This window comes from Sus scrofa, chromosome 9, assembly GCF_054392235.1.
Source record: "Sus scrofa isolate SSC_HxYL_T2T_F1_AM1 chromosome 9, Sscrofa_HxYL_maternal_Yorkshire_Landrace_v2.0, whole genome shotgun sequence".
NCBI lineage: Eukaryota > Metazoa > Chordata > Mammalia > Artiodactyla > Suidae > Sus > Sus scrofa.
Genome location: NC_139391.1, coordinates 127,395,927 through 127,413,702, shown reverse-complemented (window position 1 = coordinate 127,413,702; position 17,776 = coordinate 127,395,927). Strand labels below are relative to the sequence as shown.

At 43.3% G+C, this 17,776-nt stretch overlaps 1 protein-coding gene across 7 annotated transcripts in view; it reads left to right on the top strand.

Moving 5' to 3' along the window:
• The first annotated feature begins 10,649 nt into the window (after nt 1–10,649).
• The window catches only part of STX6 (syntaxin 6), a 50,896-nt gene continuing 43,769 nt past the window's right edge, over nt 10,650–17,776 (top strand). For 4 of the 7 annotated variants that reach the window (XM_084974164.1, XM_021102005.2, XM_084974166.1 and 1 more), the window contains exon 1: nt 10,687–10,929. Coding sequence is in view for 3 of the 7 variants with exons in the window: in XM_021102005.2 (XP_020957664.1) it covers nt 10,895–10,929 (35 nt within the window). In the remaining 4 variants the exon portion in view is untranslated. Of the gene's footprint in view, nt 10,930–17,776 lie in introns of all 7 variants that reach the window. The other 3 variants (XM_084974162.1, XM_084974165.1, NM_001243720.1) reach the window with 2 other exon arrangements.

Sequence of the window (17,776 nt, the reverse complement as noted above, 5' to 3'; positions counted from 1 at the left end):
ATCCAAGGCGCATCTGCAACCTGCACCACAGGTCCTTATCCCACTGAGCAAGGCCAGGGATCGAGCCCGAAACCTCATGGTTCCTAGTCGGATTTGTTAACCACTGCGCCACAACAGGAACTCCGCAATGCCGGATTCTTAACTCACTGAGCGAGGCCAGGGATCTCTCCAAAATCTTGAGATGGGGAGATTATCCAGGATTACCTGAGGGGGTGCAATCACAAGGGTCCTATATGAGGAGGCAAACAGTCTCTAGAACTGGAAAGAGGAGGAAGAGATTTTCTCCTAGAGCCTCCAAAGGAATGCAACCCTGCCAGCACTTTAATTTTAGCCCATGAGGCCAACTTTCAGATTTCTGACCTCTAAAATGGTAAGAATAAATTTGTGTTGTTTTAGGGCACTTAGTTTGTGGTAGTTAGTGTTGTATCAGCAATAGAAAACTACATGTCTTCCATTTTCCAAACGAAAAAAGCCAAATAATGAAATTAATATTTGATACCTTCTCAGCATCTCCTAGCACCTTCTCTTCTCAGATCTTTTCTTTCTTTCTTCCTTTCCTTTCTCCTTCCCTCCTTTGTTCTTTCCTTGGTTCTTCACTTAAGTTTAGGACACCCATGTGCCACTCCCGGAGTCCCCAGCAGTCCCAGATACTTCTCACAGGCACTGGAGTTCCGTGGCAGTGTCTTTACTTGTCCCTGTGAATTTCTGTTCATGTGATGTCCTCACACTGCATACTGTGCTTCAGCCTGCTGCATTCACATTAAAAAGTAGGTATGTGTACATATGTATAACTGAGTCACGTTGCTGTGCAGCAGAAATTGGCACAAGACTATAAATCAACTATAATAAAAAAATTTTTTAAGTAGGTGTGGTGATCATGCCTTTCATTTTTTTTTGTCATTTTAGCCAAAGTGCAAATTACCGAATACAATCCAGAAAACTTGAAAAACACGCCAAAAAAAAAATCAGAATAATAAGATATAAAATAAAAAAAAGAACTCCTCAGAGAAAGCTACTCTTAGCATTTTCGTACATGTCTTTTCAGAGCTTTTGCATGACTATGTATACATACACACACACACACACACACACACACACAAACACGCACACTTTCTTGGAGGGGGCTTAACCATGGCATGTGAAAGTTTCCAGGCCAGGAATGAGCCCATGAAATAGCAGGGACAATGCCAGATGCTTAACTCACTGAGCCACGAAGGAACTCCCAAACACAACTTTGGGGTTCATTTTATCAAAATGGGGTTTCACAACCTAATACATCCTAATATTATTTTGTAACTTATTTTTCACTTAGCAATTTCCCAATATCAACATTCATTTTTTATAGCATAACTTTAATAGTCCTTAACTTAAATACAAAAAATCGATAACGATCAAGATCTTAAAGGACAAGGGAAGACTGCCCCCCTAAACTGGGAAGCACTGGGGTGGGAGTGTCCTGTGTATTTCCTTGGAAACTAGCTCTACCTCTGAGCAATTACCTTACCTCGAATCTCAGCCTGGCTTGTTGACTATGGATCCCTTTAATTATGTCTTTGCTTTTTACTGCCTCATATCGTAAGGTCCTTCTGAAGAATCTGAACCATTTGTAAATGGGCCAAGTCATCTTCAAAAACCAAAAGACAAGTCACTAAGTTAGCCAAAGGGTCTTGTTCACTAAATATGTTGTTTTCAGTAGACTGCAATGTATTTTACCACATTCAATAAGTAGCTTCCTCTGGGCTGTTTAAAAAAATTCAGTGTGTGTGTGTGTGTACACGCGTGCACGAGTCTGTGAAATCTAATTTGAGCCGTTTTCTGTGCTTCTATAAAATCCATTCACCAATTTGGGGGTAAGCCTACCCCGTCCGTGTACAAATCAGCAGTAGAATATTCTAGAGCAGAGAACATGGGCTTAGGAGTCAGATGAGCTTATTTTCAATTGGGGCTGGCTTTGCCACTTCCTACCTATGAAACCTTGGGCAAATTATTAATCACTCTAAGCCTCAGATTTCACTCGTGGGAAATGAGGGTTATAACAATATCTGCTTTGCAAAGTTGTGAGGATACAATGAAATCGGCAATGGTGGAACCAAGTCACTTCTTGGGACTTTAGAGCATTATCATCACACACACATAATCACCATTCCAAATAAACCCTCAAGAAAGAAAGGGTGGGTCTGCCATATAACCTTAGTTCCAGCCTCCTAGCCGTGATGTCCAAACAAACTACACTCTAAAACCTGCCCCATGTAGAAATTCTGGAGCCACTTCTGAAGAGTATACATGGATATTACTTAGCAAATAAATAAATGTTAGCAATCGTTATTACTATGACTGTTGTTTGCTAGTCGACCAAGAGAGATTGTGGTTAACAAATTCATAGATGATGGTAAAGTCCCTGTGCATTAACAAATTCATAGATGATGGTAAAGTCACGCTTGCCCGTCGACAGTGGTTCAAATTTACTGTTTTTTTGAGACATTTGCTTCATTCTAGTGTATTTTTTTTTTTTTGGTCTTTTTGTTGTTGTTGTTGTTGTTGTTGTTGTTGCTATTTCTTGGGCCGCTCCCTCGGCATATGGAGGTTCCCAGGCTAGGGGTCGAATTGGAGCTGTAGCCACCAGCCTACGCCAGAGCCACAGCAACTCGGAATCCGAGCCGCGTCTGCAACCTACACCACAGCTCACGTGCAACGCCGGATCATTAACCCACTGAGCAAGGGCAGGGACCAACCCGCAACCTCATGGTTCCTAGTCGGATTCGTTAACCACTGCGCCACAACGGGAACTCCCCTTTCTAGTGTATTTTAACTTTTAGTACTCACTAAGACCCATTCATTCATACATTTCTTACTTGCTTTAGTCTGTGATTTTTAAGAAAAATTTATTGGCATATATTCAATTTAAAATGTTGTGTTTCAGTTGTACAGCAAAGTGAATCAGTTATACATATACATATATCCATTCTTTTTTACTATATAGATTATTACAGAACATCGAGTAGACCTCCCTGTGCTGTACGTAGGTCTCTGTTAGTTATCTACTTACATATAGTAGTGTATATATGTTAATGCCATCCTCCCAATTTATTCCTGCTTGGTCACCGTAAGTTCAATTCTGCCATCTGTGAGTTTGTTTGTTTCATAAGTTCTTTTATGTCATTTTTATTAGCTCCCACATATAACTGATATTTGTCTTTCTCCGTCTGACTTACTTCACTTAGTATGACAATCTCTAGGTCCATCCATGTTGCTGCAAATGTTAACTTGCCTTGTTCTAAAAAGGACTTAAAATTGCTAAACTTTGATGTGTTCTCTTTTATCTTTTTTTTCAGTTTTAATAAAGAAACTCTTCATTCTTCCTGAGTTTCACTTGTTAAATTTTCTTTTTAAATGGGCATCATGCAGTAGTTAACAGCTAAATAATTCAATAAGTTGTAAGTCACAGAAGTAAGACCCAGCCTCAGAAATAATAATTACCAAGTTTCCTTTATACATCTCTCCCACCCTCCAGACTCACTATTTTAAATTTAGTGTTTATCATTCTGGGGTATGTGTGTGTCTGCGTGTGTTCTTTAAGCAATGTAAAGTATTCTTTTATAGCATTTTCAGCATTAATATTAAAAGTACTATAATCAATACTTCTATAACTTGTTTTTTACTTAACATTATATTTTTGACATTCAAGTATTTTAGGTTACTCAAGGTCACTACTATATGATACTCCATTATATGAATATACCCAAATTTAGGTATCTATCTCTTTTGAACACTTAGGTTGTTTCAGATTTATATTTTACCCTTAAATAGAGAGCTTCCATGAAGATTTTTGTAATGTCCTCTTGTGTAAGGTGTTTTTTGTTTTGTTTTGTTTTTTCTTTTTGTTGTTGTTTTTTTTCTTCCCCCACTGTACAGCAAGGGGATCAAGTTATTCTTACATGTATACATTTTTTGCCCACCCTTTGTTTCGTTGCAGTGTGAGTATCTAGACATAGTTCTCAATGCTATTCAGCAGGATCTCCTTGTAAATCTATTCTAAATTGTATCTGATAACCTCAAGCTCCCGATCCCTCCCACTCCCTCCCTCTCCTGTTGGGCAGCCACTGGTCTATTCTCCAAGTCCATGATTTTTTTTTTTTTCTTTTTTGTCTTTTTAGGGCCCCACCAGCGGCATATGGAGCTTCCCTGGCTAGGGGTCTAATTAGAGCAACAGCTGCCGGCTTACACCACAGCCACAGCAACACAGAATCCAAGCTGCGTCTGCGACCTACACCACAGCTCACAGCAATGCTGGATTCTCAACCCACTGAGCCGGGCCAGGGATCAAACCCGCAACCTCATGGTTCCTAGTCAGATTTGTTTCAGCTGCACCACAACAGGAACTCCGATGTGTTTTTTCATATGTGGTCACTTGGCTTTCTCATTTATCTTCAATTTTTTTCTTTTTTTTACTTTTTACATTTCTCATTATCCAAATAAATATTTCATTACAGAAAATTGCCAACTTTAAGTTCATTTTCTTTTTTCTATGTATAAAAAAGTTTCTATATATAAAATGAACAGAATTGAAATTGTATCTCATAGAGGATTTTGTATCTTGCTGTTTTTAATACATGTCATCACACACTTTAAAACAACACTTCTAGTGACCATCAACAGGATATTCCAGAAAATTTTAATCACTTCCTTGTGTGAGATATATAAGCTGACTAAAATTCCTCTTGGTTTATTTTAATCTAGTGTGTAGATAAGGGTGGAGGTGTTGGTAACAACCAAGCAGAGGAAAGAAAACATGACCAGTGTGTGGATATTTCCTGTGGTTCTTGCTGGGAAATGTAGAGAGTCATAGCCAGATCAGTGGACGCCAACAAGTATGAGTATTGTCTGGAGTGTTCCAGAACATAAACATGCATATCAAGGTTTGTAAAAGATTGAGATAATGATAAGTTTAATACTTAACATCTACGTAGCAATTTTCTCCCTTATTCTAGCTTGTTTCAACAAGGATTTTGAAAAAAAAAAAGGAAAAAAGGATTTAGGGTGAACTCAACAGCAAAAAGACCACACAGTTTAAAAATGAGCAAAGGACTTGGATATTTCAAATACATACAAATGGCCAATAAACAATTTTTTTTTTTTTTTTTTTGTCTTTTTCAGGGCCGCACCCGTGGCATATGGAAGTTCCCAGATTAGGGGTTGAATCAGAGCTGTAGCCATTGGCCTACGCCACTGCCACAGTAACACCAGATCTGAGCCATGTCTGCGACCTACAACCACAGCTCACAGCAGTGCCACTGAGCGAGGCCAGGGATGGAACTTGCGTTCTCAAGGATACTAGTCAGATTCGTTTCTGCTGAGCCATGATGGGAACTCCACCATTTGTTTTTTTTTTTTTTTTTTTGTCTTTTGCCATTTCTTGGGCCACTCCCGCGGCATATGGAGGTTCCCAGGCTAGGTGTGGAATTAGAGCTGTAGCCACTGGCCTACGCCAGACCCACAGCAACTCAGGATCCGAGCCGCGTCTGCAACCTACACCACAGCTCATGGCAACGCCGGATCGTTAACCCACTGAGCAAGGCCAGGTATCGAACCTGCAACCTCATGGTTCCTAGTCGGATTCATTAACCACTGCGCCACAACGGGAACTCCCACCATTTGTTTTTATACATAGAAATTTTTCATACACAGGAAAAATGCATTTAAAGTTTGAGAATTTTCTACAATGAAATATTGACATGAAAAGATACTCAATGTCACTAATTATTAAGGAAACGCAAATCAAAACCACAATGAGACAACAATTCCCATCTATTAGATTGGCTACTAGAGAAACAAAACCACACACATAGAAAATAAAAAGTGTTGGCAAGGATATGAATAAATTGAAACCCTTGTGCACTGTTGGCAGGAATGTAGCAGTTCTCTTGTGGCGCAGTGGGTTAAGGATCTGGCACTGTCATTGCTGTGGCTCAGGTCACTGCTAAAGGCACGGCCAAAAAAAAAAAAAAAAGAGGTGCAGCTACTATGGAAAACATTCTGGTGGTTCCTCAAAAAACTGAAAATAGAATAACCGTATGATCCAGCAATTCCAACTCTGGGTATACACCCAAAAGAATTGAAAACAGGGTCTCAGAGAGATATTGGTACAGCCACACTCATAGCAGCATTATTCACAGTTGTCAAAGGTAGATGCTACCCAAACGTCCAGCAATGAATGAACGGGTACACAAAATGTGGTCTACACCTACCACAGAATATTACTCCACCTTAAAAAGGAAGGACATTCTGACACACAGGCCGCCACATGAATGAACCTTGAGAAAATTATGGTTAGTGAAAAAAAGCCAATCAGAAAAAGACAAATACCATGTGATTCCACTTATATGAAGTATCTAGAGACGTTAAATTCATAGAGATAGAAAGTAGAATGGTGGTTGCCAGGCTGGGGTACGGGAGAATAAGGCGGTGTTAATGGGTACAGAGTTTCAGTTTTGCAGGTGAAAAGATTTCTGGAGATTGGTTGGGAAACCATGTGAACGTACTTTCCTGTATACTTAAAAATCATTAAGTTGGTAAACTTTTTTTTTTAGGGCCACACCTGCAGCATATGGAGGTTCCCTGGCTAGGGGTCAAATTGGAGCTACAGCTGCTGTCCTACACCACAGCCACAGCAACGTGGGATCTAAGCCGCATCTTCGACCTACACCATAGCTCACAGCAGCCACTGAGCGAGACCAGGGATTGAACCCACATCCTCATGGATCCTAGTTGGGTTTGTTAACCGCTGAGCCACGAAGGGAACTCCCGAGACAGTAAATTTTGTGTTATGTGTATTTCACCACATTTTAAAATTTTAAATTATTTTTGAAAGGCTTTAGGGAGGCTTATAGGACCTTAAATACTTTTCAAAATGCTTTCACATTTATCAGCTTAGTTGATCCTTAAAATGACCTAGTGAGGGAACATTGGGTGTTCTTTGAAAATGGAAGAGATTGCCTTGTGGGAGTGTTATGGAACTCCCACAGCTCTTAGGGGATGGGGGTGGCTTAGTCTGTCCTGGCATCCTTAGCAACAGGGTGTGATTTGATCCTTTCTGATGCTTATCTTCATGGGATCCGAGGCCTGGTGGCCTATGCCCTCTTCTCTGCATAGGCATTTCTTATTTCAGCACAGGGCACCTTGCAGGGCTATGATAAGCTCCCTCCATCACTCTCTCTTCTAACCGTGGTGACTCACTCAGGGACCCGAGCTTCTCTTGGATGCCCTCTTAGGACTCTACAAAAATTAAGGTTGGAATGTCAGCCTTCTCCAGCCAAATGGGCAGAATTTAGACGTGACAGCTGGATGAGTTCTGGCAAATGCATACACCTGTGTAACACACACTCCTGTCAAAATATAGAACATTTCTATCACCCCAGAAAGTTTCCTTTCCTAGTCAATACTCCCCACCCCAAGGCAACTACTATTTTGATTATTGTACTCCATGAGAATTTTTCATTCTTCTTTTTTTTTTGCGGGGGGGGGAAAGATGGGGGGGTTGAGGAGATGTTTTTTTGCTGAGTATTCTTCCTGAGTTATTGTGTTATTGTTTATGCCAGAACCTGGAGCCTGTTAAACTTAGAAAAGAAATAGCTTCCTTTGTTTCTCCTTACATTTTACCCTATACTTCCCTTTCCCTGGGGCAGTGGAGGCCAAGGTCTAGGTTGGTTTGAGAGAGGGTGAAGGAGGTGACATATTAAAGAAAGGGACCCCCTGCACATACACACACGTTTCCTATCCCGACCCTCCACTATCTCCATTGTTGGTATTTTTCCAAACCCCTGATTACATTGGGCTTTTCCAAGTCCTCCGTCCTCTTGATTTCTGCTTATTAAATTCTGACCTCTCATTTGTGGTTTAATTAATAAATCCACGGAATAGATAATAAGAGGCTATGCCAGGCATTGAGGTGATTCTCACATTAAGATAGTCTCCTTTCTCCAGAAGCTTCCAGTTTAGTGGGGAAAACCAATATACTAGCAGCTAATTTATATCTACCTTCAATCTAACCCTCCTGTGTTATTAGTGATTGGAACTAACAGTTACCCACTTCCAACTCCAGAAACTTTCCTTCCTCCTTCCCCAACTTCCCAATATCCTGAACCATTCATTCACCAGGTGCCCAGATTTTGCCTCTAAGTATTTTTTTTTTAACATATCTACCCCTCCTCTCCATCTTCATTGCAGTGAGCCCATCTCAGGACATCCCCATCCCTTCTCTGGACCATGACCTTCCAGATGACTTTTCAGCCACTGCTGCACCTGTCTCAAATGCCAGCATTATCCCTCAGCTATCGTGATGTATAGCAGCAGCTCCACAGTTCCTAACATCACAATCAAGGGCCCCGATTAACTAGCTCTGCCCATTTTCAGCCTTAGTTCCTGCTGCCACAATCTCATTTCTTCCCCTCCAGCAATGCCCTCTGCCACGGCTGCCCTCCAGGCTGCCACGCTGTCTCCTGGCTGCCCCTAGCCATTGTTTAGAACCCACTCTCCCCCCCAAACACAAATAAACTGGTAGCTTTTTTCTGCGTTTCTATGGCGACCCATGCTCTTTTCTCATTTTGTATAATGGCCTGTCTCTCCCACCAGTCTGAGAATTCCTTGATGGCAAGGACCAAACGTGTTCATCTCTGTGTCCTCTGTACCTAGCGCACAGTAAGAGAACAACACATGCCAGGCACTGTTCTGAGCGTTTTTCAGACATTAATTCATTCAGTCCTCACGCCACTTTATGAGGGAGGTGTTTTGTGGTGTCCATTTCATAGTTGAGGACAGAGACTAAGCAGTTTGCCCAAGGTGCAATAATCAGGAAGTAGCAGAACTGGGATTCAAACCCAAGTAATCTGGTTGCAACTCTGGATCTTAATCACCATTCTCATCTCAATTTCCATGTGTTTGTTGAATGAATGAAAGATGATCCCTTTTCAATTCCTCACCTCAATATGTTCAGAACTGAAACAGTTCTCTTCCAGGAGGGTTCCCCCCCACATCTGACCTCCATCGCTCCTCCAGGGTCTTGGAGAAGCCTGGAGTCTTTGACTTTTACCTCTTTCCTCCCTGATCCCATTCAATCTCTCATCAAGTCTAGTTGTTTTGTTTTGTTTTTCCTTGGAAACATCTATCAGATTCTCTCCTTCCTCTCCATTTACAATCCCTGCTGTCCTGGTCTAGTCCTCATCCCTTCAGGTGAGATGACCACAGCAGCTTCCAGACTGGTTTCCCTAACTTCACTTCCTCACTCTGTGGGAGACTTGGGGTTTCCAGGCTTTTTTTTTTTTTTTTCCCCTTTTAGAGCTGCACCTGCAGCACGTGTAATTTCCAGGCTAGTGGTCGAATAGGAGCTGCAGCGGCTGGCTTATGCTGCACTTCAAGGCAACTCTGGATCCTTAATCCACTGAGCGTGGCTAGGGATGGAACCCACATCCTCATGGATACTAGTTGGGTTCTTAACCCCACTGAGTCACAACAGGAACTCCATCTAGCCATTTTTATTTAAACTTCACAACAATCTATGAGCTAAATATTCATATTTTATAGATGAGAGACTGAATAACAGAACCCAGGTTCAAACAGGGTTTGTCTGGCTCTGAGGACTCTTCTATCTTCAAAAAGACTGCTAACTTTAAGCCAGTCACTTAAATTCCAAGTCTCAGATTTCTTATCTGTATAATGGGGATTACAACATTGTGAGAGCACCTGAGATAAACTAAGCTCAGTGCCTGCCACACAGTATGTGCTCAATGATAATCAGCAATTAAAGTTCGCAAAACCCATAGACTATCTAGCGTATGAGTTTGATAAACTGTTCTGACCAAAAGGCTTCCTGGAAGAGCTCTTGAACCACTTAGCTGGTAAGAAGTTGCCAGACCTGGCCCCTTCTTTGTCCTTCAAAAATGCTCTCTTCCAGGAAGCACCATATGCTGTATGAAAAAATTATCTTACTGATCACTTCAAGAACACAGAAAAGACAAAAAACGCAACACACACAAAAACACATCCTAGCCTGGTGGAAAGTGCACAGAATCTGGGGCTCTGCCCTGTCCAGGTTGTGTGAGCACAAGAAATCTTGAAACCTATATGAATTTTTCTAATCTGCAAAATGGGAATAATAATACCTTCCCCTCCAAGGATACTGAGATAACTCACAGCCTTCAGCGTCTTGCTGGGCACTATAAGACCCACAGAAAGGAGTTGTGCAACATTATCAGAGTCAGATAAGGTAGACGAGCTTTATTCTAAGTCGAGGACGAGATGGATTTCTAAATCTATATGTTATCAAAATAAGTATCAAAAGGAGAGGAAAGGTGAAAAGATTGTGCAAAGCTGATACTATCTCCGTATCTAGGAAACCTGACTACCTTTCTTGCCAGGGAACAAGCAGCTCCTCCCCCTGAATCTTGAGAGGTGAGTGTTGAGAAGACCCGCCCTCTCCGCCGCCGCCAGAGCCCCGCCTCCAGGGTCGAGTAAAGCAAGGCCCAGGCCCTGCTGATGGGGGGTGGGGGGGGCTCTGGTCACGTGAGCGCGAGTGCGGAAGTGGTGCGGCTGACGGCGTTCGTGATTGGTCGAGGCTGAGGGACCTGGGGGCGGGGCCAAGCGGCCGGACGCGCCGGGAGGAGCCGAGGAGGGGGCCGCGCCGGGGCCGGCGCCAGAGTCACGGCTTCGGTCTGAGGTGCAGACAGAGTACTGGACCCGCGGCGGGCCGGTGCACCCCTGCCTGCGCGCGCAGCCGCTACAGGTCCCGCAGGCCGAGACGCGGGCTGCTGCGCGAGGCGGGTGGGGTGGGCAGAGGGAGATTGGGAGGGCGCGGGCGCCCTGTGCGCAGAGCAGGCGTGAGGCGGCCGGGGGCCGGGACGCCATGTCCATGGAGGACCCCTTCTTTGTGGTGAAAGGGTGAGTGTCGTAGGGGGCTCCACTGGAGGAGGCGGCGGCAGTGCTGCCTGCCCTCACCTCCCCGCTTTTCTCGCTCTAGGGGGAGGGGAGACAAGTAGAGTCTGGCGTGGGGACCGCTTAGCCTTGAGGGCTATGATAAAGCGTCCAGAGACATCCCCTCTTCGTGCTACCTGGACTTTGAAACCGTGCCCCCAGTCAAGCCCCTGGGGAGGGGGGGGTCTCCTTTGGCTTGTGCGCCGTTCTACAACTTATGGAGGGGTGTCGAGGGGTTCAGCAGCTCCTCAGGTGGGGAGGGAGACAGGCGTCCCAGACCAAAGTGGGGCTGTAGTGGAGCACCGGGCCCTGCTTTGAAGGGGGAAAAACAGCATCTGGGCAGGAAAAGGGAAATGGGCCTCCTGAGCTTTGTAGTTGGCGTGGACGGGGGTGAGCTCCCATTGTCCATTGAGTTCGGAGCGCTGGCCCGCTGACTGGCGAGACCACAACAAGCCCAGAGGCGTCTGAGCACGTTTGCAGGCTGGGAGGCGGGGGCGCGAGGCTCCGGAAGACAACTCTATTCAGTGGGGGAGTTTTTACCGAGTAATGGGAGGGGAGGAAAGCTGCTGTTCAAACTCAGTGGTGATGTTGGAAGGAAAACAAAATGAAATCAGCCAAACCAAACTTTCCTTAGCTTTCTGTTAGCACAGGGATTTTCCCACAGTGCTAAAGGAAATGAGTGCTTTCTTTTTAACTCCCTGATTTCATCCAGGCTATTTGACAGGTTTCCCCCATTTCTTCTTTTTTCTGCCTTTGAGACTAGAGCTGTCCTAACTTATTTTTCCCTAAGAAGTGTCGTGACTCCATCTTTGATTGCTCAATTGTTTGTTTGGAGATAGAAGCTTTAACTGCACTCTGTTATATAGGCTTTGTAGCCATTAAACAAATGCAGAAAAGATTGATTCTGTTGTTATAACTTGTCAGCTTTTGTTTTAAATGTCAAACAAAACAATCTGAGAACTGCAACGTTCTGGAAAAATCAGTGCCAATGACCTTAAAGTGCCTCTGCTTTCAACTAGTTGCTACTAGCTTCCTATTTCTGTAGGGGTAAAAGTTGACCAGTTGCTTGAGTGTTATTTTTTTTTTTTTACGGTTCATTTTACAAAATTTAAATGGTACTTTAAGTTAAATACTTTATTACCCATGATACAGTTAAATATATTTATGTATTTCTAACATTGCCTTTAAAAGTTTTTTTTTAACCTGACTTTAATATAAATGGAAAAACGCTGAGTTTAGATTATTGGTAATATGTGGCTCTCTACCTGGAAAATGTGTGGTTTATTAGGATTGATTTTTAGGGGATAATTTTTAAATGTGAAAACTGTTTTTTCCTTGAGTGAACGTTCTTAATGCTTAGGGTTGCAAAGGTTATCTCTGGCTGTGGAGACTGTAGATAATCAGAATTTTAAAATTTTTAATGGGATTTGTGAAAATGCAAAATTGTTTTGCCATCTTGACTTTTTTTTTCTTGATGGTAGCCAGTGCAGTTCACCAGTGCTTGCTCACTGATTAGATATCACTGCTTTATTGGAACATTGGCCTTGAGTCTTGCTTGACTTTGACATCATTTTAGCTCATGTTCTTAAGATGTCAAAACCTTCTGCTTTGTGGGAGTTCCCGTTGTGGCGCAGTGCAAATGGATCCAGCTAGTATCCATGAGGACATGGGTTCCATCCCTGGCCTCACTCAGTGGGTTAAGGATCTGGCATTGCTATGAGCTGTGGTGTAGGTCACAGATGAGGCTTGGATCTGGCTTTGTTGTGGCTGTGGTATAGGCCGGCACCTGTAGCTACAATTCAGACCCCTGGCCTGGAGGGAACTGCCATATGCCACAGGTGCAGCCCTTAAAAGAAAAAGAAAAAAAACCCTTCTGCTGTGGAAAAGTAAAATTAGCTACATGAGTGCCTCCACAATGTGTGAGGGAATGTATGGAGCCATGTATCTCTGCTTATTGAAAGTTTTGAAAATGCACCCCACGATGTGGAAAAATTAAAGATGCTTGAATTGTGGCCCTTAGCCTAGGAGCTGGTAGTCTAATCTGAAAAAAACTTACCCCCAAATTAAGTAGAAATGACAGGTGGTAAGTGATCAAATGCTGTAGCCTAGGAGCTGGTAGTCTAATCTGAAAAACAACTTACCCCCAAATTAAGTAGAAATGACAGGTGGTAAGTGATCAAATGTTGAAGTGAATGCTACAGAAGATTAGGTGCCCCAGTAGTCCGGAGAAAGGCATCTCATTAGGAATGGCTGTGGTTGGAAAAGCTTTGGAGGTAGTAGTATGTCTTAGGTTTTGAAGATGGGTAGCTCTTAGATAATTCAGCCTGTGTCTCTTCTGGACTATTGGCAAGAAGAGTATCCATTTGGTCCTCTTGCTCCCAATCCCTTTCCTCTTTCATCTATCTTAGTTCTGCTGGCTGGGTGCTCTCCAGTATGCCGGTGTGAGCCACACATGCCGTGTTACATTGCCTAGTAGATGCAGTAAAAAGTAAAAGACAAGTGAAATTAATTTTAATGTCATCTTTAACCAGTATACTCAAAATATTTCAACATGTGATGAATATAAAGACTGTTAATGAAAGATTTTTCCCTTTTTGTACTACGTCTTAAAAATCCGGCGAGTATTTTGTACTTAGAGCACATCTCAATTTGGACACTAAATTTTCATCAGAAACACTTGATCTTTATTTGGAGTTCATTAAACACACAGTTCAAAGTGCGGATTGATGTACCCAGATTGTTCCACGTATACTTTCAGAATTTTTGGTAGCTGAAGTGTATATCAGTTTTTAAAGTTAAATTAAAATGTAAAATTTAGGAGTTCCCATCGTGGCTCAGTGGTTAATGAATCCGACTAGGAACCATGAGGTTGCGGGTTCGATCCCTGCCCTTGCTCGGTGGGTTAAGGATCCGGTGTTGCCGTGAGCTGTGATGTAGGTTGCAAACGCGGCTTGGATCCTGCGTGGCTGTGGCGTAGGCCGGAGGCTATAGCTCCGATTCGACCCCTCGCCTGGGAACCTCCATATGCCACAGGAGCGGCCCTAGAAAAGGCAAAAAGACCAAAAAAAAAGAAAGAAAATTTAAAATTTAGTTCCTCGGCCACACTAGCCTGCTTCAGCAGCCTCATGTGGCTTCCATATTGGGGGCAGCACAGGTGTAGCTTTTCTAGAACCCATGCAGGAGTTCTCTCCTTAACATCATTTAGTGGCAGTCTGTTGCCTATAGAGGTAAATCTGAACACTTCGGGATGCAGCCTTTCTCCACCCTTGCTCACTCTGCCTGCCTTTAGCATGGAGCTCTGGCACTGCCAGACTCAGTCTAGTGACTATGACCACAGTACTGGGTGTTCTTACTTTGCCTAATTCACCCACTCAGCTTTTTGGATTCACTGTGAGCATCTCACTATCTCCAGGAAGTGCTTCCCTTGGCACCTACAACACATTATTGCACCTCTTCCTCTGGCTGTCTTTCATTATAAGAGTGTGAGGTCTGAGGGTCTGCTTGTTTTTCCCGTATTTCCAGCCCAGCACTTTGAGTATATAGCATCAGTGTTGAATAAATTCTCCTTGGTATTGGTGGTTCGTGGTGGGAACACTACCGGCAGAGGCCTTGAAACAGGCAACGTGTGTTTAGAAATCAAGGAAAGCATATTTGGGAAGGAAGTATATTTGGGAAAGTAATGATGATAATAATAGGAGGAAACTCCTATGCCAGGCATTGTGTGCTAAGTAAGCACTTTATAAGAATTTTCACTTTAGGAGTTACCGTCGTGGCTCAGTGGTTAATGAATCCGACTAGGAACCATGAGGTTGCGGGTTCGATCCCTGCCCTTGCTCAGTGGGTTAAGGATCTGGTGTTGCCGTGAGCTATGGTGTAGGTCGCAGACGTGGCTCAGATCCCGTGTTGCTGTGGCTCTGGTGTAGGCTGGCGGCTACAGCTCTGATTCGACCCCTAGCCTGGGAACCTCCATATGCTGCAGGAGCAGCCCAAGAAATGGCAAAAAGACCGAAAAAAAAAAAAAAAGAATTTTCACTTCATAAGAACAGCTCTATGATGTGGGTATTACCCCCATTTTATAGGTGAGGAGCTGAGGGAGTTGAGTTACCTCCCCAGAGTCACACAGCTAATAAGTGGACCCAGGAGTCAAATTTCAGCTGCCTAATTCTACTTACACTGTTAACACTTCACAGTACAGGTGAAGTGTTTCTTTTTAGGGCTGCACCTGTGGCATACAGAGGTTCCCAGGCCAGGACTCAAATCTGAGCTGCAGCTGCTTGCCTATACCACAGCCACAGCAACGCTAGATCCTTAACCCACTGAGCAAGGCCAGGGATCAAACCCAAATCCTCATGGATACTAGTCAGGTTCTTAACCCCCTGAGCCATAGTGGGAACTCCTAAAAAGCTGTTTTAATTTAAATATGCAGGAGTTCCTGTCATGGCTCAGCGGAAACGAATCTGACTAGCATCCATGAGGACGCAGGTTCGATCCCTGACTTCACTCGGTGGGTTAAGGATCTGGTATTGCCGTGAGTTGTGGTGTAGGTCACAGATGTGGCTCGGATCTGGTGTGGCTGTGGCGTAGCTCCAGCTCCAGTTGGACCCCTAGCCTGGGAACCTCCATATGCTTCGGGTGCGGCCCTAAAAAAGCAGACAGACAAAAATAAGCAGTGGTTAGTGCCTGAGTGTTGGAGGCTCCTTCTGTGAGGTTTAGACACTGTCAATATATTCTTGTTCAGAGCAGAATCCCTCACGACAGGCTGAAACCACCCCAGCTGGGCCCTTGGGGCAAGTGTGACCCTACCTGGCACAGACTTTGCCAGTGGTCTTTTCACTACCGGAGCTCCTAGCTCTACTGAGTCACCCCAGGCCTGCGCTTTAAGTTGTGGTTTGTCTAGTTGCCCTTCTCCTGTGTGTTCTCACTGGGTTATTCCCATCGTGTCAGGGGTCCCCTCCTTCCCTGCATATATGTGCACATTCCACACCTTGGTCACTCTGACCCAACTCTCTCCTAAGTGCTTTTCTGTTTTCTGTTAATTACTCAACATCCCCCCATGCCATTCCCCTTTTCTCTTTTTCTTCTCCCACTTACACATGGCTTGCTCCTCTCGGCCCTCTTCACTCCTGGCTCTCCACTCTCCTTCGGTCCCATGTCCATTTGGCCATCAGGTCTTATCAGTGCATCTTCTGGCCATCTCTGGCATCTTCTCTACCTCTCTGGTTTTGGTTCCTCCACCCTAGTCCATGTCCTGGTCCTTTCCACCTGGACCCTTGTAAGCAGCTTCTTCAGCAAGCTGCCGGATGCGACCAGAGAGACATGATGAGGTCTATTCTGATCCTTCATCTCTAAGTGTCTTTTTTCTGTGTGCCAGGGACTAAGGGTACAGCCGTGAACTAACAACATCCCTGTCCTTATGAAGCTTACATTCTCAGGACGGGCGATAACAATGAACAAATTTATGATATGTGGGGTGGTGCTAAATTCTGTCAGAAGAATAAAGCTGGGTAAAGGGAAAGGAAATGGGTTTCTGGGTGTAATTTTCCTTTTTTATGTGACTTCTGGAGGCAGTGAAGTTTGGTGAAAGAGCTGAGCTTTGGTAATCAGGCTGACCGAGGGTTGAAATCTTACTTCTGTCAATTGCTTGGTGTGACTCTTGGTACATTAATTACTCTCTCTGAACTGATTTCATTATGTTCAAAGTTGGCTTAACAACCAACGCCTGCTTTATTGGTTGAGAGGATTAAATGAGTTCATACTTGTAAGTTGCCTTAGCACAGTTTGGGGCATATATTAAGTGCTCAGTAAATATTCTCTCTTTAAATGTCTATTTATATGTCTCTATTCAAATAGGCTGCTCTCTCTGAAAGACCTCTTTTTTCTTCATAATATTTATTTTTTCCATTATCATTGATTACAGCTTTTTTTTTTAATTGGAGTTAAAGTAATATATGTTCATTTTAGAAAATTTAGGAACTAAAAATATAAGAAAGAGGATTAAGAATTCATTGAAATGCCACCATCCAGAAAAATTTAGTGAAAATTTTGGTGTCTTTTTTGTGTGTGTGTGCTTTTTAGGGCTGCACCGGGGGCATATGGAAGTTCCCAGGCTAGGGGTCAAATCAGAGCTACAAATGCAGGCCGCAGCCACAGCAACGCAGGATCTGAGCTGCGTCTTTGACCTACACCACGCTCATACCAACACCAGATCCTTAACCCACTGCTCGAGGCCAGGGATCAAACCAGCAACCTTGTAGTTACTGGTTGGACTTATTTCTGCTGTGTCACAATGGGAACTCCATGTCTTTTTTTAAATTTTTTATTTTTGGCCATGTTGTGCTTCATCTCGTTGTAGCATCTCAGTTCCCAGACCAGGGATCAAACCTGTGCCACAGTGGTGAAAGTGCCAAGTCCTAACCACTAGACCACCAGGGAGCTCCCTAAAATTTTGATGTCTTTTTGATCTATGTTTCTACTAATAGTGTTATGTAATACTATCCGTCACTTTTTGATCTCTTATTGTATATCAGGCACTGTACTGAGAACCTGACAGGGATTGTCTTTTTAATCCTTATGAAGTAGATACTAGTACTATTATTATCATTTTATAAATGAAGAAAATGAAATTTAGAGAGTGTAGAAACAAACTTCCAACTTCAAGAGCTTGTCACTGGAAAGGCCAGGATTTATATAAATGAGTATTTTTAATAATCATTTAAGAAATTGGGATCATACTGTCTTAATCTTTTCACCTGTATTTCTGTAAGTCCTTAAAATGCCTTTGGTAGGGAGGCTTTTTAATGACTGCATTGTATTT